This window comes from Cydia pomonella, chromosome 8 (genome assembly GCF_033807575.1).
Source record: "Cydia pomonella isolate Wapato2018A chromosome 8, ilCydPomo1, whole genome shotgun sequence".
In the NCBI taxonomy this organism is placed as follows: domain Eukaryota; kingdom Metazoa; phylum Arthropoda; class Insecta; order Lepidoptera; family Tortricidae; genus Cydia; species Cydia pomonella.
Window position 1 is genome coordinate 11788480 of NC_084710.1, and position 23468 is coordinate 11811947.

Genomic DNA, 23468 nt, shown 5'->3' on the forward strand with positions numbered 1-23468 from the left:
GGTGTCGTGCATACTCGGTTGGATTCACATGCAATGGCAACGCCGCGCCGCATCGCCCACGAGTGCTTGCAACTATTGCCGCAGCCATTTAAACATGGAATGTAACTACTACTACAAAAGGTTCAAATTCCTTTGGCTCCAGTGAGACGCAGACTGACCTGCCGGCGCGGGGGTCGTTGAGGATGGAGTGGCGCTCGACGTGGTCGAAGGTGTTGTTGTTGTTGTTGTTGTTGTTGTTGTTGGTGGTGGTGGTGGTGGTGGTGCTGGCGGCGGGCTTGCTGGCGCCGCCGCCGTCGGGCCGGTCCCACTCGCCGCCGCTGCTGCTGCCCGACGATACCGTCGTCGAGGACTTCTCTTTATCTCTGTAACAATCAATGTTAACGAATAAAGAGAAGCGTTGTGTACGTGACGCTTTCTTTATTAATACTTCTGATAAGACGCCGATAGCATAATAACATTTACAACGGTATTTTAGTGCTAGTAGCGCTAGGTGTGCTAAGATTTTTTAAAAATAGCAAGCTACAACTCACTTGTCCGTGGAAAGCATCTTGTTTTTTAATCCGCTGAACAGGCCGGTAACGCCGGACGTCGGCGTTGGACTTTTCTTCAATGGCACTGGTGGTTTCTTTCCCTAGAAACGTTGACACTACAAGTTAATGGTTGTTTCTAAACCCTGACTTATTGCAAATGCTTTAAGTACGAAAACGCTCTACTATGCAGAAACCTTTATGCTGCAAAGCGTGCGAAAGATATGTGCAAAAGTTAACAAAGAAAATTACAGTATGTATATTGGCATATGATGTTATATTTGGAAGATACGATAGATACGCAATTTAAATATCTTAATAACGCAACGTGGAATATAGATGCGAGTTAACGCAAAACTGTAAACATTTGAAGAGATATTAAACTAGAACACGTTTATTGAAAACCAAAGTTCCTGGGGTCATCGGAGATTACAGTAGCGTCAAACACAAATAAAACCAGTATCTATGAATAATAGTATGAATAGTATTGATAACGATGTTCGCGGATTTCCTTTATAGCCTAAGTAAATAGAAAGTGTGACATGTTTCCGCTGATGACTATTGTAGAACCTATATTACACATAATACACGTCTGTATCGGGTAGCTCTGGCAATGGGGCTCTGTACTCGGCGGTATTTTTACCAAACTTACTTGTGAGTCTGGCGTTCCGTCCGTGATCGTCTCGCTATGTATGAGCTTCTCGGACTCGCTTTTATTTGTGTGCGTGACTGTACTTGTAATGTTGTTCTCCTTACTAATTGTATTTTCTTTGTGCGTACTGAAAAAACAATTGAAGACATGAGAAAAACTAAGAAATAGCATTCTTCAGCTGGAATAGCTGATAACTTTTTCATTTCATTTCATTTCATTTATTCAAGATTTAAAAAAGTAGATCAAATCAGTCTTTGTAAAAGTAAGCAGGTACCTAAATCATACCCTGACTTTGAATACATAAGGAGGCAAGTATCTCTGCAGCTGACAATAATACATATGATATTATACAATATTAGTAGTGTTAATCTTCGCGAATTTGGTTATTCAACGGATGCGCACTGATATTACAATAGATATTATTTTGCAGCGAACAAAACCCAAACAAGAGTTTCCTGTGGATAACAAACGAAACAGCGTAATATTGGCCGCGATGCTAACATTAAATTAAAACTTTACAATCAAGTCACATTATACACCACAATGTAGACAACATGTCAGTAAATATATTAACGAATGGCAACACACTAAATACTTTATCAGATAAATTATATTTATCAAATAAAGAATAAATTATAAAAAAAAATACGATTGATTTGATTTGAGAACAAGTTTCTTGAATGACATGATAAATTAACCCACTAAATTAACCCAACCGCCTATTTCATTTGTATTATAAGCTGCAAAATAAACTGGACTTTGTTTAAAGACAATAAGGACGAAGTTGAATTTAACATTATTTTGGCCTCTAACTGTAACATATTTGTTGAAACTGGCCATCAGGTACATACTTTTTATATATAACTGCTGTATTTTCAAATGTATATTTGACAGACTTCAATAAATAGTCCTAGAGGAATATTTGTTTTAATAGGTTATGGTTAAATATTTACAAATATACCTTTTATAGTGAGCTTTTTCTTCTATTTTTCGGATGAGTTTTATCTTTTGAGATTTTGTGTTCCGTATAAAATATGAGTGGTCAAAAACTAGATCGCTTTAATATTGAAAAGCTACGCGGTCAAGACAACTGGTTAGAATGGAAGTTCGACATAAACCTGCAACTATCTATGCACAAACTGCAAGGTATAGTAAAAGGCGTCGAGTCTGTTCCTGTTCCGCCAAGTAGTGATGCGCCGGCTGACGAAACCGAAAGTTATCAAAAGAAGCTTATCAAATATGAAGAACGTGATTCACTATTGCAATGCATCATAGGATGTAGCGTGTCCGCCGAACCGAAACGGCATATTCTCACTGCCAAATCTGGTAAGGAAATGTGGGATAAACTTCACTCGGTCTACGAGCAGAAGAATGAGAGAAGACTCGATTTGTTGTACTGCCAGTTGTTTACCTATACTAAAGATGAAGCTGATGATATTGCTATGCACGTCTCTAAGCTACATACATTATGGCAACAACTCAACGACGAATTAAAGGAAGAAGGAGCACTCCCTCAATCATTACTTATGAACAGGATATTGAATACCTTACCTTCAACATACCTCGAGTTCAAAAATGCCTGGGAGTCAGTGCCTAAAGAGAATAGAAATATCTCTACTCTTATGGAACGTCTGCGCCTTCACGAGCAACGCCTTGGAGATCTCGGTACTAATTCTTCTACTTCTATGTCTGACGAAGCTCTCATATCAAGTAAACCTAACGTTAAATGCACACACTGCAACAAAATCGGACATAAGCGATCGGCGTGTTTCTTGCTCAAGAAATCTAAGAAGCGAAACAACACAAAGAAACCTGCGAGTAACGAGTCCACTCAGGCTGATGGAGATGCGTTTCTGTCTCGTCTTAGCGATCCCAATTCAAACTGGATCGTTGACTCTGGTGCGTCTCATCATGTCACGTCTAGCGCAAATTGGTTCAGAAGCTATACACCTTTCGATAACCCAAAAGCCCTGCGCCTTGGAGATGATCGGGCTATGTATGCTTATGGCCAAGGAATTGTTGACGTAGAAATGTCTGTACATGGCAAATGGAATCGTGCTCACCTTACTAACGTGTGGTATGTACCGCAAGCAGGTCAAAACCTTTTCTCAGCTGGTTCAGCCTTAGACCACGGTTACATTGAGGTAGCCGACAAGGACAAGCGCATCTTTAAAGACAAGAGCGGCAAAGTTAAAGCTGTCAGCATCAGAGATGGTAATCTGTATAAACTTCTAATGAGAGTAAGAACTGCAAATGCATGTGTGGTCAAAGAAGGGACTAACTTACAAATTTGGCACGAAAGATTTTGTCATCAAAATAAAAGACATGTAAAGGAAGTCCTTACACGCAACGGTATAAAATTTTCACCAGAGAAAGATGACTGTGATGGCTGTGTATACGGAAAAATGACTAGATTGTCATTCGGTACAAGACAACATCGTGGCAATAAACCAGGCGATCAAATTAACGCTGACGTTTGTGGACCTATGTCAGAATTATCACTTGGTGGAAAAAGATACTTCGTTGTATTTAAAGATGATTTCACAAAATTTAGAAGAGTATACTTCCTAAAACAAAAATCCGAAGTAGCCAGCGTACTACCCAAATTTATTGCTGAAATTAAAACGGCCGGTCATGTTGTTAAAGAATTACTCACAGATGGTGGAAAAGAATTCAACAATGTCGAAGTACACCGTATCACCGAAGCAATTGGCCTACATCACCGCATGAGTATGCCTTACACAGCAGAACAAAATGGCGGTGCAGAGAGAGAAAATAGGATTCTTGTTGAGGCAGCAAGAAGCATGCTATACAATAAAGAACTTCCGAAAAAATTGTGGGCTGAAGCCATTAATACTGCGAGTTACGTAATTAACAGGACTGGACCAACACAGATTAAAGGGAAGACACCTTATGAGCTCTGGTATAACAAGACACCTTGTATTGACCATCTACGTATTTTCGGCACAGAATGTTTTGTACATATCCCTAAGCAGAAACGTAAGAAGCTCGATAAGAAGGCTATAAAAGGATATTTGGTGGGATATTGCGGAGACAAAGACGGCTATCGTATCTGGATACCTGAAAAGAACGACGTTATCATCTCAAGAGATGTACTGTTTAGATCAGAAACAGTTTCTTCCGACTTTTGCAAGCTTCCATGTGTTATAGGCGAGCATGAAGATCCAGAAACAGCTGAGATTTTTGAAACAGAAAACGACTCTCGTAATGAGGCTATTCCGGATGAGGCTGTACTACCCGATATACCCGAAACTAGCGAAGTTGAAACTCCTCCTAACTCTAATGAAGATCCAGTAAATCGCTACAATCTAAGAGATAGACGATTACTTCAAAGTTCCCGATCTAATTGCTGTATATGTCTTTCAGAAGATGAACCTCAGACTTACAAGCAAGCAATGGATTCAAAGAACCATAAAGAATGGCGTAATGCCATGGAAGAGGAAATGAATTCTCTTAAACAAAACAATACGTGGACTCTTGTTGATTTACCTCAAAATAGAGAGGCCCTCAGCAACAAATGGGTCTACAAAATCAAAAAGAATGTTGATGGTTCTATTGAACGTTTTAAAGCTCGACTAGTCATCAGAGGATTCAGCCAAGAGCACGGGATCGATTATCACGAAACTTTTAGCCCTGTTGTTCGCTGGGATACGATTCGGACTATGCTTAGCGAAGCAGTTCTTAGAAAAATGCACATTACCCAATTCGATGTCAAGACTGCCTTTCTGTACGGCGACATCGACGAGGTTATATATATGGAGCAACCTGTGGGATTTGACGACGGATCAGGCCGCGTCTGCAAGCTTCTCAAAAGCCTATACGGCTTGAAACAAGCACCACGGTGCTGGAACAAGAAGTTTTGTTCGTTCCTGTTTAAATATAAGCTTCAGCAAAGTGACTCTGATCCGTGCTTGTTTATAAGCCAAGATCGGCAACTCATCGTCATGATCTACGTGGATGATGGATTAGTCCTATCCCCAAACAAAACATGTATGGAAGAGTTCCTGAGTGCCCTGACGGCAGAATTTCAAGTTCGAACTTCTGAAGTTGGCTGCTATCTTGGGCTAGAAATAAATCGCCTAAATGACGGCTCAATATTTATCAACCAGGAAGCCTACATAAAAACTATTTTAAAACATTATGACATGTGTGCTGCAAACTCTGTTGTTATTCCGATAGACAAAAGTCAGATGACAGAAAATTTCAAACTCGACAGTGACACGAATGTCAATAATTTTCATTACAGAGAATTGGTTGGAAAATTATTATATTTATCGGTTGTGAGTAGACCGGATATTTCCTTTGCTGTAAATGTATTATCGAAACATGTTGAAAAACCCGATACGTGCCACTATGCGATCGCTAAACGAGTCTTGAGATACTTGAAGGGAACCCAATGCCTTGGTATATTGTACAAGTATTCGTCAGCGGAAGGAAATTCTTTCGTAGCGTATAGCGATGCGGACTACGCCGGAGACAAGGCTACGAGAAGGTCGACTTCTGGCTATGTATGTCTGGCCGCAGGGGGAGCAGTGTCGTGGTCTTCAAAAACGCAAAGATGTGTGAGCCTTTCAACGACCGAGGCAGAATTTGTTGCAGCCAGCCTAGCAGCCCAGACGGTAATTTGGCTCAATCGTCTCTATAAAGAAGTGCGAGGATTCGACGTTATACCTACATTGTTTGTGGACAACCAAAGTGCAATCAAGCTAGTCAAAAACCCTGTGTTCCATTTCAAGACTAAGCATATAGATACACGGTATAAGTTCGTGCAAGAACTGCACCACGAAAAGATGGTAGATGTCCTCTACGTGCCATCCAAGGAGCAAGTAGCGGATACGTTGACAAAAGCTTTGCCCAAGGAAAGCTTCCTCAGAGCACGCACCTTGTTGGGCATGATAAGTAAGCCTGCCCTGATGTAGGGGGAGTGTTGAAACTGGCCATCAGGTACATACTTTTTATATATAACTGCTGTATTTTCAAATGTATATTTGACAGACTTCAATAAATAGTCCTAGAGGAATATTTGTTTTAATAATATTCATAAATAAATACAATATATACAGGCAGTAAATACAGTTGTTACCTTATTTTAGAGGTGGTCAGTTCTTTGACAGAGGCGGTTTTTTCGGAGTACTTGTTTAATACGGGGTATATCGAGTTCTTGCTGGGCGGCCGGTCCGGTTTCTTTTCTTCCATTGTGTCATGTGTAACTGAAAACAAAAGCTGCCTTTGAACATTCAATTCCTAATGTCGACTACACTTTTTGTATGGTCATCACTGTCATCCGCATCGAGACAATTGGAATAAACCCATATTGGATTGTGTTATTTTTTAACTGTATGTATTCCTACCGCAGCCTTCCTCCTCTATCATCAAAACAGCTTTATTAAACAATAACATTTCATAGTAACATTTGTTAACCGAATTACACGTAGGGCTCATTTAGACGGCGCGCTAACTCACATGTGACATGTGAATTTAGTTACATTGTGGACTATTGAGGTGACATCTAATTCAGCTGTCCGATCATCATCAAATACCGCAACGCAATTTAATGCACCTCGCATGCGACTTCTCGCACAGTCTAAATGAGCCCTTACTCAAAGTTAGACATGTAGAGTAGGTAACGTCTTAACGTTTTTAATATTTGTTTACACTTACTTTACTTTATTGGCTTTGTTTTGTTGTTACTTATAGGTTAATAAGGGGACAGATGCAACAAGTTTAATTTAAGGCTTATTTCTCCTTTCTACATTAAGAATACAAAAGCCGATCGTTACAAAGAAACCACATCAATAACATGTCGTATTATTAGAGGATGCAATAAAATATAGTTTTGCCCTTTCCTAGCAATAGTGTAGGCGTAATCTCAAGTTCATCTAAAGTAACATAACAAACTGCATTATCCTTTCACATTCCTTGGCACCGCACAAATAAACTGAAAACTTTCAACACTTACTATCTATTGTGTCCACTCCCATTTTGAACTAAATAAAATTGCAATTTTATGGAAAAACACTGTAGCGAAGTGATTACATCAACGCGAATGAGCCAACTGCATTAAAAAAGACACAGGCACGACGTGATGAGGTAAGTTACGCAAAATCACGACTACGCTAACCTTCATGAGAAATGTCAATAGCAGAATATCGAATATACCACCGTGGGCGGACTGTTTACTAACAAGTACAAGAAATTCGTTCTCAAGACTAACTATCACTTATGAAAATTTAAATAAGGCCTAAAGTCGCATGTTTTACGACTGTATGGTTCGCGTTTAGTTTATGTTCCTAGTTAGCGCGAGCTCGCGCTGCGTATTAAACTAAATGAGTGTCTTTTTGTTTCCTCGGTTACCATGAAAAAGTACTGAGCCTCAAACAACGGGCTTTTGTTGTGTTAATATATACAACCATTTATAAAAGGAAGTTAACTTATCAGTAGCGTAAGAAAGATGCCAAGAATGATTGACCTGGCGTGTGAAATGTAGTTCGCTTTCGAAATTAGTTCCAGTTGCGTGACTTGTCCGCGCTCTTATTATTTAAGGTTAAAGTTAAACTATTCCGTAATACTTAATAGTTGATTTACTGGTAATTTCCCTGAATTAGGGTTTTGATTTGTCCAACAAGTCTCCACTGCCGTCAAGCGTAATGGGGATTTTTGGACCGGGCATAGCGCAGAAAGAGGTTAAAGTATAGGCTATACCGTGTGTACATTACATATATTATTTGTATTGCATTTTTGTTACTTTATTGTAAATTAATGTATTTTTTATATGTGAAAATATTAAATCCTATTTCTCGGAATGCAATTTTGCACATAGGTACTTTATGAATTGCGGGAATCTTATCAAAGACAAATTATCCTATGCAAGATAATAGCAATTGTAAAGATATTTTTTAGATAGTACGCTATTGAAATTATATGCCATCAAAACACAATAAACTAGATAAGTATATTGTTTTTACTCAAAATGCAAATAGCTGGATTTTGTATAAAAAAACTCAATGTTTAAATGTAATTTTCGCACGTATTATGAATATAATTTACCATATAAATAGAGCTACGCAGATCTATACATATAAACACTTCAAGTAAAGTAATTGTTTATTATTTACTAAAAACACTACACACGATAAACTGAGATACGACTTTCGCGGTTGAAAATTTGTCAGTTTGTGCTGTAATCTATTATCGACAGTATTATCGTTTACAGAAAATTACACCGCGTAACTGATTACTCTGATTAGGTATTAGATACGATCACTTCAGTGTAAAAGATAACTTGGCTGGTAAATTTTTTACTCCAAACTTGTAAACGTACTCTGACCTCACATTTCAAAGTTTCATAACAAGGAGGTGCCTATATTTATTATGAGAAATTCAAGAGTTATTATTCAACTACTCTTGTATACCCTTACAACCTTGTTCTCTAACTTCAGCAACTTTTCCCTAATGATCATAGTTCAAACTTATTTTCAAATTAACCTTTTATATCAACAAGTGTGTCATCGGCGTCATCGCACAACAACGCAAAACACTAAACAGGTAAATATATTCTGATATTAACAAGAACCACTATTAATTAAAAGACAAAAAGCTTTCACTGGCTATCCATTAGGGCTAACAGGAAAACTAAGTACAGCTAGTGCAGTTTATGAGTCGTAAAGTTTAAAATCGCAAAATGAAGTCGTAACCTATGTATAGGTTAACTTTTAGTGTTCGTTGCCTAAACCAAGGTAAATAGTGACAGCGGACATTAAAGAAATCAATATCGGTGCAACATAGTTCTAGACGAGAGCGACTTAACTTAGTTGTAGATATCCTTACATTTACAACCAACCGGTTATAGCATATTTTGTCATACCATATGCTGTTGGTACCCGTGATACAGGCGTGTTTAGTGCGGCTACCGATGTTAATCATTTCTTAATGTAAATGCTTATTGCTTAGTAAAATTTTTTTTTAATTTTCATTGTCAACTCAGTGTCAAAGGCGTCGTAGAGTCGGCGGACATAAAACTGTTACCCACACCATTGAGCGCGATCGAAACGTATACCAGGCAACCAAAACGTCGTAAAATTCATGGCGCTTTCGCGTTTAGGTCAGGAGATTCACGCTCGGCTTCTGTGGTTTGTTGTCAAAACAACAACAACTCTTGGCGCAAAATACTGGTTCTCTGTTTCTATACGTAGAAATAATAGTTCAATGACCCCACACAACATTCAATGTGTTGTACTAAGGGCCATTCTACTTTTCGTTGACCATAAGATTTTCCACACGACTACGTAAAATGCATATTTTAGAATACTTGTCATACGTTTCAACTTGCTGCATTATGATTAAAAAGAGCTAAAACTTTGTTAAGATAATTTTATTAAATACGTATTAATAAATTGAGTTATTCAGATGTCATTGATATCCCCCCATATAATAAAATCCTGTAACTTTCTTCTATTTCCCTTTCAGAGCCGTAACGTGGCAAAATTGTTGTCTCGTCGGATTGCAAAAATACACAATACCTATTAGTGATGTTTATTTTCACATCCAATAACTTACTTCAAACAATAATCTGCTCAATTCCAAACATTACAGTCTCAAGGGGGAAACATACTGCTACGAAATTAATATTGACCCTGGAACCGTTCTACTATTATGTATTTGTATGTTATTTTGACGACCGGACAGGCCTAGTGGGTAGTGACCCTGCCTATGAAGACGATGGTCCTGGGTTCGAATCCCGGTAAGGGCATTCATTTGTGCAAGTGTTGAGCACAGCCATTTGTTCCTGAGTCATGGGTGTTTTCTATGTATATAAGTTTTCTGAGTACCCACAACACAAACCTTCTTGAGAATCTTGAGCTTACTGTGGGGCTTAGTCAATTTCTGTAAGAATGTTCTATTACATTTATTTATTTATTCTGAAGTTCTTTCGTATTTTTTGTTAGTAATGCAGTGAGTGAGTGTAGAAAAAGTACACTGTATGCATTCTTTTTATGAAACTTTCACCAAAAATTATCTTAAGGCCCAGTAAGTTCGTGTTTTTCTCACACTCACTGAGCGTAAGCATGAGCGAGATGGATGTGCGCGCCCGGGAGCGGGGATATCATGTTTTTGAATTTTTTTTTTTTATAAATTTTAATAAAATAAAATGTAATCGATAAGTTCCCTCAAACATGATAGTGCCGATGATTTTTAGAAGCAATTTTCATATTTTTAGCTTTTGTGCATCTTAAGTAACTTCTATATAAATATTCAGTTCAATCGGACGCCGGCAAGTGTTATAAAACGTTCGTGGAAATTAAAAACTCGTAAAAATCAAAGTATCAAGCAATTTAATCATGTTTCAGCACCGAGTTTTTCATCCATTTAACCCTTGTCAAGGAAGGTTTTGGCCAAGATATAAATGTCAGTTAAATTAAACGCCATAGATAACAAACAACAAAACCCATTTGAATTAATTAATGTCGAAGTTGAAAAGATACCGAATTCGACACAAACAATGATGTTTTGTGCTCAGATAAGAACCAGCATTTTTGAATAATTAATATTTTCCGGAAATAGAGTAAATCAACCAGCTATACTTAGTGGCACAAAGAGATAAAATGTTATGAATGAAATATTTATCTGTTGTGGCTTTACTTCAGATACTGCTTCGGAGTATTTCACTAATTCTCAGGTTGCGAATAAAATTATGTTCGTACTCGTATTTATATTTAACAATTACTGTAGGTTTCCATCTACATTGACAAATTTAGTTAAATCGAACTAATTACCATGTATTTATATTCAAAGATTTGTTGTGTCAAATCGCAACAAATTGTATATTTATATTGTGTACCACGCGAGTGTAAAGAGAGTGCAGCAGCAATGTCGAGGTCACGCTCGAATCAGGGTAGGCTCATGAATATCCAACAAGTGTGGGAACGGCAGTAATGGTGCCCATTCAATTGTTATTTACAGATCGCAACCCGCCAACCTACATGCGGACAAGATAAGGCATGTTTCATTATAAAATCTATTTTTTTTTAAATATTATTAACAAGTGCATAGTTAAATATTACTTTTTAAGTTTTTGTTTAATTTCCCGTACTAAATGTGTTACTTCCGTAATTATTTCAGTCCCTGTGAATCTTCAGTTATGTGTGTGTGTAAACAACGTAGTCTCTGACCACGCTAACTTTGCACAAACTCGGCAGTAAGAATGCATATCCCTGTAAATTGTATACTTTTCGTAGCACTTGTCAGAAAACTTAGGGTGGTCCGACTCTATAACGCTGAATAGATGACGTAGGGTCGAAATAAGCATAACAGATAAAAATACAGATAAAATATCGCACCGCCGCATCGTCAAACATTGGTACCGATACTACGGATACAACGACGTGTGATCAACCATATCTGGTCATATACGTAAAGCTTGCGGACAAGCGCAGTTTGGATTATTCTCATAGCATGGATAAACCACTGCACAAAGCCAGTGTACATAAAAGTCTTAAGACTTAAATCAGCAGTGTTTACTAGATAGATTGATGCTAGATGTTTGTCCAGTCGTTAGACGCCTTCGGGATAAATAATAATGTAGCGCCCGCACAAAGAGGCTCCACAAGACGAAACCTCTTATTGCTGTGTAGAGCCGTAACTCACCAGGTGGCAGCAGTTGCACGAAGTTGTCAGGGAAGAGACCGACGCGGCCGTGCAGCTCGCCGCGCCACCAGCCGCGGTCGGGCGCCTCCTTGGACACTATCGTCACGATGTCGCCCTCGGCCAGCGTCAATTCGTCCTCGTTCACCGCCGTGTACGGGAAAAGAACGCGACATAGCTCCTTAACTGTTGGAGAAAAATTAAATGGTACTTTTGCGCAGTGGCGGATTAACCGAACAGCAGAAAAAGCATATGCTAAGGGCCCCGCGCCTTAGGGGGGCCCCGCGCACCGACCCTGACCATGCGATTTCGGCACGCGGAACCGGCCAAGTTTAAGTAGAACTCGCACTCCGCGGATCCTGTACTATCACATTTTATTTACAATGTATTTGTTTCGTAAGTCAGTAACAATAGTGATCAATTATTATTATTTGTTATTTTTCTTTATAATACCAAATTTAAATCATTTTTAGGCTTACGCAAAGATAAGAGCAGAGTTTAGCATAAAACCGAAGGTGCAGAGTCTCTCGAAACTTTTGTGCATGACTAAGCTGCAGGAAACAGCAGACGAGCTCGGAAACGAACAAAAATACCGTGTTAAAAAAAACATATTAGTGTAAAGCAAGGAAGGATGATTGATTTATTTTTTAAAAGAACACATTGCACCTTACAGCTAATGCCTAATGATGATCAACTTTGAACCCGTAGTAGGCCAAAGGACGCACTCCTCTACGGCTGGCCGGGCGCCCGAAATATGCAGAGTTGCTGCGAAGCCGTTATAAAAAGAAAACAGCGGGGCCCCTATGCAGGGCTTTGCATTCGCGTAGGCCGGATGTAAAGCCCTGCATAGGGCCCGGTAAACGACTGTCTACCTGTTACGGGTTATATACGTAAGATAGAGCACACTGAACGACAGATTTCATGAACGGTTTTACGGTTAAAATACAGACCTCAAACTTGGTGTAATAACAAAGAAATATCGGGCAAGAGCATATCGGGCCATGCTCAGTGTAGGATTTCGTAGTTACCATTCAGTCAAAAAAGGCCAAACGGGGGCTATTAGTATCATTTACATTACAAGCATGAGGAAGTAACCTTTGCAGCGCTTTGTACGTCTTTTTAGTAAGAAGAGAAGATTTTTTGCAATAACCCAAAAGCGACTAAACCGATCATTTTCGCTATAGTTTTCCTTGAAAATAACTTTATAAAAAAAAGGTTTTTGAAGACCGTTATTCGCTTTGAAAGACCTTATCCAACCGTACGCCACACTGTAGGGTCAAAGCAAAAAAAACTAAGAAAAAACATTTTGTATGGAAGGTACCCTAATTATTTTTATAAGTAGTTTTTATTTTACCTGTGCAATGCATGATTTATGTATCTATGCCAAATTACAGCTATCTAGCACTAACGATCACGGAGCAAACCCTCGGGCAGACGGACATGGTGAAACTATAAGATACACTGCATAACATGTTACAAACTAATCGAGAACGAGTCAAAAAAAATTAAGACATCGTAAAAATGTTGTGATGGTACTGAATCCTCGAGGTTTGAGTCCGATTCGCATCTAATCTTTTTTTTTTTCAAACCAGGGGGCCCCGCAAGCTATTGTGCTAAGGGCCCCGCGCCTTCTTAATCCGCCCCTGCTTTTGCGTTGAACTCAATAACGAATACTAAAGTATTCCTAAAATTTAACGATTGTATGTATTCGAGAGAAATACACCTTTGGCATAAACACCTCTTTATTTTATTTTATTTAATTTAATTATTAAAGAACATCCACATCATACATATTATAACTTACACTAAAACATTTTAAATGGTAATAAATACTGATATATACAACAATTATGGAGTACCTAACATTGACTACTTATATTGCATCACAGTGAGATTACCTAAACTTAGCCTAAAACTAATCTTATACCAATCTAAAATTATACTAATTTAATTATAAGTATACCTCTTAATTTAATTATACCTCCAGATCCAGTCTCTACGATGGTGGTACCGCGATGGGTAAGCGAAGTTGGACGGGTGAATTGCCCAAGTCGTCTCAACAAATGGGCTCGAAGGCGGTGGTTTCATACGGGGGCGGTTGTAAGTCCAACATTACGACGATGTCGGACGGGAGCATTGCCCAAGACGTGTATACGTGCCAAATTGCCAATTGAGAATTTAAAAATTACCAGGTTCGGGAGAAAGCGCGGGCGCGAGCTCGTAGGTGTTATTCTCGTACGAGGGCGGTTATGAGTCTAGTATAGTCTGAGCACGAAGAAGTCGGACAAAAGCGTTGCCCAAGACGTTTATACGTGCGAATTAAAGAATTTAAAGTTACCAAGTTTCGGCGGGAGCGCAGGCGCGGGCCCGAAGGCGGCGATTTCGTACCGGGGCGGCTGTGAGTCCAACATTACGAAGAAGTCGGACGGGAGGGTTACCCAAAACATTTATTTATACGTGCCAATTAAGGAATTTACAGTTACCAGGTTTGGGCGGAAGCGCAGGCGCAGGCTCAAAGGTAGTAGTCTCGTACGGGGGCGGCTGTGAGTCCAGCATCACGACGAAGTTGGACGGGAACACGCCCACGCGGCCCTGCCGGCGTCCTTGCCACCAGCCTTCTTCCACCTGACATAAACAGTACATTTTAAATTAAATATACCTAACGAGGAGTGGAAACATACCTTTTTCAAGGCGGAAACGTAGATTGCATGATATAGGTCGAAGCTACTATACATTTCAAGGTTAATATGATATTAGTTGACAGTTCTGTATGTATTATAATATTATGTATTAAATTTATATAATCATTCCTCTTCAATTTACATCAAATAAATGACAGCTTTAAGTTTTTTATGTTTATTTTTTTAAGGAAAATGCTATTACGTTCATTTTAATCATTGATACAACGTTGCATGTTTTGTTATTTCCTAATGGCAATGACTAATATACCTATTCCAAACGATGATGATTACCTATCAATTTCTGACACAATAATATAAGTTTATCAACTTTATAGTTTTACTATTATATATTATTTATAGTTCTATTTCGTGGTAGATTGTTTGCCTGTTAGAGTCCTTCTAAACTTACTTTGCATCAAATTTAATAGAACAAAGTGACGGAGTGTCATTAGAAACGTCGTATTTTCCTAGACATTTGACATCAAAGATGACATTTTCACACATTGTCGTTGCAAATGCCATTCAGAGTTAGCTTGGTCCCACTCTAGCAGACGATCTTCAAATGACAATCGGTGTAAAATCGATAACTAATTATTCTAATTAATAATAAGTGACGACTGCAGTGCTCGGCAGTTAACGTTTGATTATTGTATGGACGTCACTTATATATATTATTAAGGTATGTACGTGACGCACGTATTATAACTATCATAGTTGTTAGGTATTTTATGTTTCTAAAATTGCAAAATCACATACGTAAAATAGACATTTAAATGGTAGCGTAATAGTTGGTCAAACATGAGTTCCTTTATAACTATATCTTTAAGAAAAACTTTCAATCACACCGTAGTCAACCGTAATAACTTCTCACCAAGTCACCCATCCACTTGCGCATGGCGAGGCGCCGCTGGTCTCCTTCATGTAGATGCCGCGCGCATGTGTACTTCTGCCATGATTACGATGAAACTCTCTAAGTACGTAGCTTACCTCCCCAAGGACATCTAGCACGTCGCCGACGCAGAGCGGCAGCTCGTCGGGGTTCGCTGGCTGGTAGCTGAACACCGCCCGACAGCGCCCCGACACGCCGGTGCTGCTTCTGGAAAACATCGTTATTAAACTATGGAAGGAAAAGGTTTCCCATCTAACTCGAGTATCGAGAGATGTCATAACACCAAATCGGTGATACTATTAAAATTTAAATAAGATAGATCAGTTAATTTTATACCCTACAGTATTTTGTATCTAGTAGTTTCTCTAGTAGATATTGCTAAATGCTACTATTCTCATTACAGCTGCGAAATCTGACCTGAAGATCATAATAAGTAAGCTAAATACCCCACAGAATAGTGGGATGGATTAAGCTTTCATTATTTGAGCCTGTTAGGTCTGGCAAAACCAAAAGAGAGCGTATCGGGTATTGGATAGGTATAAAGAGCTTTCTTGCTACCACATTTTTACTTTACTAAAACTTACATCGACGGGTCTGATCCATTAACATTTTTAGCTGCTGATTTTTTCCGTAAGCGATACGAGCGACGAGAGAGCGACCAACCGAAAGTGTACGAAAACATTTGATGTGATAGCACGATTTTTTTATTGCTATGTACTCGTACCTAGGTATAGGTGTTTCTTCCGCTGTTGATGAGAGTTAACACAGTACTGATATCCCCATGGCTTTAAATAATATTGTGGTAAATTTTATGAGTCAACATTCATAATTTAATATATTAATTCATAACTACCTGATGACCGGAGAGCTGGCGGCTTCCTCGCACAACGTATCAGCATTGCGATGTAACGAGGAAATGCCGCCAGCATTCTTAGTACAATGCCTCAAGGGCCTATTTTCGATTTAAGCTAGTTATAGTCATACCACTGTATTATATATCTATTTAGTAAATAAAGGTAAGCTGACAGAATATACCTACTGATAATACCTTCCGCTTTTGTCCACTTATTCCACAATATTTAGATTTAATTTTGCAATGACGAATTAATATTAAATAAAAAGTCGTAGGTAATTTAAAAAGTCGTAGAGCTTTTTTGGATCACTATACGAGTGCCATTAATTTATTAATATAAACAATCTTGAGGCCTTTCTCTAGGGAATTCAGCTTTTCGAATCACGAGTTTTAGATTTTCAATCGTTGGAAAAAAATCCTGAGCATAGGTCAAAAATGCACTTTGCACAAAAGCTAAACATGAACATTATTTCTAAAAAAGCAATATTATGCTTGAGGGTACTCAGCGATTACTTTTTTATTCTTAAAACAAAAATAAAAAAAATTAAAAACATGATATCTGCGCTCCCGTGGGCATGCACTTCCATCTCGCTCTCGCTTACGCTCAGTGGGAGTTAGAGAAGAACACGAGCTTACTGCACCTCAACGATAAAAAAAACTGGACAAGTGCGAGTCGAAGTCGCCCACCGAGGGTTCCGTGCTTTTTAGTATTTGTTGTTATAGCGGCAACGGAAATACATCATCTGTGAATAATTCAACTGTCTAACTATCACGGGTCATGAGATACAGTCTGGTGACAGACGGACAGACAGACGGAGAGCGGAATCTTAGTAATAGGATCCCGTTTAACCCTTTGGGTACGGAACCCTAAAAAACAATGCGCGAATGAGAAATACAAGTCGACAACATTGACTAAAACTAAACTAAAAAGCATGTTTCAATTTGGCGAATGAATTCCATAGCGGTACAAAGCTGCAGGTAGGTGTAGGACAGGAGTACTCGTTTACTCTAGGCATACTTTTAGGGCCACTTGCACCATCCCACTAACCCGGGGTTAACCGGTTAAACCTGGAATTACCATGCTTACCAGTACAATTTGACACTGGGTTAACGGTTTAACCGCCTAACCCTGGGTTAGTGGAATGGTGCAAGTGGCGCTTTGTGGAGTAATTGCACTGCATTTTTGAAAATTGGCTGCCTTTTTAAATAGGATCTATTATCCATTTTCTTACCCTTAACGAACGTAACAATAGGACAAAAGTAAACATTTTGAGATTAGCCTAGCAGCTATAGTAGTCACGTCTTTTGATAGTTTTGATATATGCTTCCTGGCACTTCGTACATTAAACAAAACAGACGACAAGGCAGTCTCCGAGTATACCTACCAACTCACGTATGTAAATAATTTAAACGGCAACTTGTGGTAACAGTGACCTAGATTGTTAAAACGGTCTAAGAACAAACGTGCTTCGTGATCTATTCGATAAAGTGTACACTTAGGTACATTGTACATAAACTTTGTAGGTAAATCGTACCGTTTAAAACGCTCCTAAGGATTATCACAACAGCCTAAAGATATCCACTGCTGATCATGGGCCTCCCACATGATTGTTATAATTATAATACGTCCCTACTGAGCCTTTAAGAAAAGCCTATCCACACCACTGAACCACGATAAATAACTGTCAAACTCACTAAATATATATTATTTTTATATAGCGGTTTCTGATGCAGGCTGCTAAAAACGCAACTCAAACTTACTTATTCCCAATAATTTCAATAATCCAGCAACAACGAATAAAAAAAATACAATGTATTTCGAGCAAGTGCCACAGCTCTAACAGCAAGTCGCAAACCGCGACTTATCAGCGCCTTATCCAAACTGATAAGATACACGTTCATTATAAATACAGCTAATCAAAAAATTATCAGGCTAAAATAGCAAAATGTTCGTACCTAGGGAATGGTAGAGGAGACAGAGCTCAGCAGAAGGTCTTCTCGCATGTTTTGAAGACAGTGTAGCTAATGAATATTTCTAAGTACGATACAGAAGCCATAACAGCCATAAGGGGCGTACCGAAAAAACTTACAGTTTTTTTCGGTACAGGTACAGGTTTACAGTGAAAAAACACTGATGAAATTGTTAAGAATCTGTAAGGACATCCAAACACGCAAATGGCATTGGATTGGGCATATCCTCAGAAAGCCTGACACTCCTGACACTCGCCTATCCAAGGTGGCCCTGACCTGGAAGATGCCCGGAAAACGGAAACATGGTCGCCCCAAATCTACTTGGCGCCGTTCCGTAGAGCAAGAGTTGGGTGTATTGGGGATCGGGTGGGAGGAGGTTACCCAGGCTGCCCAGTACCAGAGTCAGTGGAAGAAAATGGTTCGAGCCCTACACCAGCAGGGGGTAACAGGATGAAAAGAAGAAGAATCTTTCTGAAAGGCTTTCACTTGTTCCTAGAGGTCTGCTACTACGAGGCCTCTGTTCAAGAGATAATATACTAAATTAGTTATTTATAATGAAATGCATGAAACTTCGAAGAAATTTTAACTATTTCGAAATCAAGTATTTAGTACGTTGCAAATTTTCTTGCTATTTGGAAATGACCAATTTTCTGTGATCTCTTCTTCGGTACAAGCCTTAATAACATTTACATACTTCGTTTCCTGTCTTCATTTTCTGTCAATATTGATCACACTAGTCGAGAGTACCCGAGGGAGACAATAGAAGCGTACAACTGTTCTTGCGGCTTTCTTGCGGAATAAAAACAAATACAATCATTAAATTAATGGCTCTAAGATATGCAGTGTTCTGATGATTCTGGAGGTTATGTTATTATAACTCTCAAAGCTGCATTGTGTTCAAAACGAGGGACCTGATTTTGCCCATGGCACACAGCTAGTTAACATAGAATACAGGCATTAAATGCCAGGAAACGCCCATATGTATCGATGTCAGCTTATCCTCAGGCGGTTCGTAAAAAATACTGCTAGTACCGAATTCTCGGTCTCATAATATTCTAGTTCTCATCTAGGATATATATAATTACTAGCTGTTGCCCGCGACTTCGTACGCGTGGATTTGTATGTTGGTGACTGGTGGTTATATACATGAGCATAAAACATTATGCAGCAAAAGGTAGCAGTAGGGACGGTTAATCACTTGTTTATAATTATACAACGCATGAGATTTGTCGGACACAACCCACGAAGTTTCAAGCCCCGAAGTGAAAAAAATCGTTCTCAATATAATCCCTCTCAATCCTTTAAGAAGAGTTTCAAGTCCACTATTCCAATCAAATGCAAACTTTAAGCCCTTTTTTCACCAATTTAGGGGATTGATACAAACTTTCAATGAACGCCATTTTAACTCCCTTGGGGAATTAATTTCTAAAAACGCTGAAATCATTTTTCTTGTTTCCTATTATTGTGTCTTTTACGACATTTCAAGATCACTTTTTCTAATCTTACATTATGTTTTTCTATGAAGTTTTAAAGCATTTGTAATGGATTGAAACTTTCAACCCCTATTTAACCCTTTTAGGAGAAGAATTTTTAAAAACGCTGTAACAAATTTTGTTTTATTCTAAATAATATGTCCATATTACAACGTATACAAAGTTTCAAGACCCGCACTCAAAAAAATTCTGATCTCCATACAAACTTCCAACCCTTTTTTCACCGCCTTTAGGGATGAAATTTCAAAAACGCTGAAATTGATTTTCTTTTATTTTAATAAAATACCTTATTACAAAGTTACAAATTCCTAGCTCAAAATAAAACTTGCATCCCCTTTTTAACCCTCTTAGGGGTTGAATTTCTCAAAAACGCTTCTTAGCTCTTGTACACTTTATAAATGCAACCGAGTGTGTAAATTTCAACTTTCTAGCATTTGTAGTTTCGGCTCTGCGTTGATGAGTCTGTCAGGACCCGTGCATTTATATATATAGATAATAAAATAAAGTTGTTCAATTAACAGACTTAAGTTGACGATTGAATTTTTACTGCTATATTAGTAAATGACCTAAACAATTAGACAAAGAATGCCATACCTATTCACTTGTATATTCGTTATTAAACGATGAAAACGGTATTTACACTTCCAATTAAGAGTCAAAACAAGAGAACATAAACATCGGAAATTCGACAAACCACCACAACCAATATTTACTAACACAAGACACTACACGTGATGTCCACTAGCGAGTACCTTATACTATGATCTAATCCCACACATAGTTAAACAATCTAAATATAGGAGCAGGGACGACATACACCATCGTTGACACAGTTGACTGATCATTCGTAGACTTTATTGCAACGATATAAGGTCCAATGATCAGTTAATGGTGTGAGTTGCTGTTTGTACACTAAATCATATATTCGCAAGCCGAATGACATCATTTACTCTAATACTTATACTGTGAGTAACAAATGAAGGCAGTTCTTTACGAAACGACCTCACTTCCTACAATCCTAGAGGTGTCACTTGTGCGTTCTTAAGCTTTTATATTGTATAGGCGGCTTTATTGTCAATACAATGCATCCTGTAGTACAGGGCTCCCAATCTAGGGCCCGTGGGCCTCATTCGGCCCGCGAGCCTGCCAATTTGGCCCGCAAAAAGAGGACAAAATCTATTCCATACAATCTAGCTCGTGAAAAAGCCGGCCTGCAAAAACGAGGTTTAAATGTTTGTAGACACCCGCTCTAATACTCTGCAAGCCTTACTCGTCACCAAGACCAACATTACATTTTTACATCGCATCGATGACATGACAATGATTGTGGTCTTCAGTTAGACGGAGGTACTACCCCAGTTAGGCTGCTCTAAATACATTCTGCTGTGCCCTACCTCTCACTTGTGTTACGATTATAATTTTATTATGACGAAACGTTTTACGTCCTAATCATAAATAGAGTCAACTTTCACCCAAACGATTACCATAGAGATTGGCGCTAAATTATAATAAACAAAACAGAACCAGTTATGTTGAATCACAAAAGTTACTTATGTGTGTCAGTAAACTAGAAATATAAGACTCGCATGGCAATTGTATCAAAACCAGTTCCTGGAGAACTCGAGTGCGTATAGAAACGGTGTGAGGACCCAAAGATATATCTATATATAAGAAACAGTTTCGACATATAGATACTGATAGACAACCCACAGCCTAAACCGTTGAAGATAGGACTGAAATTTGAAACATATTTTCTTCAAAAAGTGTTGAAGAGGTCCACGAAAGGAAATCTTGCACTTCAACCCCAGCCCAAAGGGCTAACAATTGGGTTTATTCTTATAACGACGAGGCTACTATATGTATGATTAAGTTAACATAAATAAAACATAATTAGGTATATAGTATTTAACATGAATATAACAAGAGAAAATATACAATATACACGGGGCCATAATTATATAGTCGCGCACATAGCTTAATACTACGATGGAACCATGTTAATTTAACTAAAAGCAAATAGTAAAATAGTAGTATTACAACGTTACGTTAACAAGATTTGAAAACGTTGGTTTAAATAAAAGAGTATTAAAGTCTGTAAAGCCATTTCCGTCACTAGAAAAAAGCGGAAAAATGTAGGCACGAAGGGATATCCTTCCATAGAGAATTTGAATTTCGCTCCTTTTTCTACTGACAAGGTTGTTTGACAACCTATATAGTTCGTTTTTTTAGCATTAGAAAGAAGGTTAACAATCTTGAATTCTTGACGTATGTCTTTTTATTGAAAAACGCTTTAAAAAAATCAATAACTATTACTTATGAAAGCAAAATAATGTAAATGATCGTATATGATTTATAGTTGTTACATATTTTGCCGTGACTTATTTTTCAAGTGTTTTTTCATTAAAAAGACACGTCAATATCGCTTACCTTCTTTGTAATGCGAAAAAAACTATAGCCATGCGTAGGGTATTTTAGTGGTTAGGAAATGTATTAACATCATCTTTAACCATTGTTCATTAATTTTGCTTTGATCTGGTGCTGAGGTGCTGACTGTAGAATTGCGGTTCTTATTTAGGTTATCTATTTATGTACATATCTGTGGTATAGAACGGTGGAACCCGCTGATGTCTCGGCTAACAGTACGGTTAACACTAGCTCGAATGTGACCTTTATGGAACCTGTTCATTTATAGGGGCATAAAGCATATTTACCGTAATGTTCAATGAAATCTCCAGAGTAAATAGCGTATGCAGATCGCTATTGTAAAATAAAATCAAGGTTTATTACACAAGGAGGCAGTGAATCTATTGAATCTATCCATACGACAATAAGTGCAGACGAATAATTTGCACATGGCCTCTAAGATCATACAAAATCTCTAAAATGGCATTCAAGAAAACATCGTTGACCATCATCACCAGCATATATCTACAATACACATCCCTATGTCGAGCATAGGTCTCGTCTCATCATACAAGTGGCTTTAGCTTTTTTAAGTCCTCAAGTTCGATGCAGATGGTGGAATTCACACACACACACACTTTTGGTTTTCTTTGCAAATATACACATTAGGTTACTCACAATGTTTTAATTTACTGAAAAGTAACTAGTAAGTATCAAATAACGGTCACCTTCATATCTTACTTAATATTGCTAAATAATAAAATATGGCCAGTTGACTTGGTGACGAAATTGCCATATAAAGTTTTCATTGCTCTTATGCGAATGACTGAATATTAATCGAAATCATTCAGAGTAGTAGAGTAGTAGAGTAGTAGTTCTGTAGTATAGTCGTGAACTCGTGAAAGGTCACGTCAGCCTGCATTTTTAAATTTAATAAAACCCTAAACATTTATCCCCTAAATAAACATGAGTGTAAGGAAAAACTTAAGTCCTGGTTGCTGTCATTAGACTATGTACAAACTGAAAGCATCTTACCCTGATTTACTCACACACACACCCACACACACATACACACACACACACACACACACACACACACACACACATCTACACAAAAAATATATATGTAAAATAAATTGCATTTGTATTCTTATTAGAATGGCATTTGTTTTATAATATTAAAACAAGCCTTAATTATCTACTTTATGTCTAAAATGAAAATGGTTAATGTCTTAATAGTTACTATTTTGTTTGGGAGAGGACACTGACTTCTGTAACACAGGTTTTTACCTAGCTCAGAAGTCAGGGACTTCAACACTAAAATGTACTTAACTTAA

The 23468-nt window shown here is 38.1% G+C and overlaps 1 protein-coding gene across 2 annotated transcripts in view; it reads right to left on the reverse strand.

Annotated features, from left to right (window-relative positions):
- The window catches only part of LOC133520586 (SH3 domain-containing kinase-binding protein 1-like), a 40536-nt gene that overhangs the window by 10941 nt on the left and 6127 nt on the right, over positions 1-23468 (reverse strand). Inside the window, exons 3-9 of one of the 2 annotated variants that reach the window (XM_061855091.1) lie at positions 15510-15612; positions 14325-14466; positions 11845-12027; positions 6284-6410; positions 1180-1306; positions 531-631; positions 159-362 (exon numbers count right to left, since the gene is read on the reverse strand). In XM_061855091.1, coding sequence (XP_061711075.1) covers positions 159-362; positions 531-631; positions 1180-1306; positions 6284-6410; positions 11845-12027; positions 14325-14466; positions 15510-15612 — 987 coding nt within the window. Of the gene's footprint in view, positions 1-158; positions 363-530; positions 632-1179; positions 1307-6283; positions 6411-11844; positions 12028-14324; positions 14467-15509; positions 15619-23468 lie in introns of both variants that reach the window. The other variant, XM_061855090.1, reaches the window with a different exon arrangement.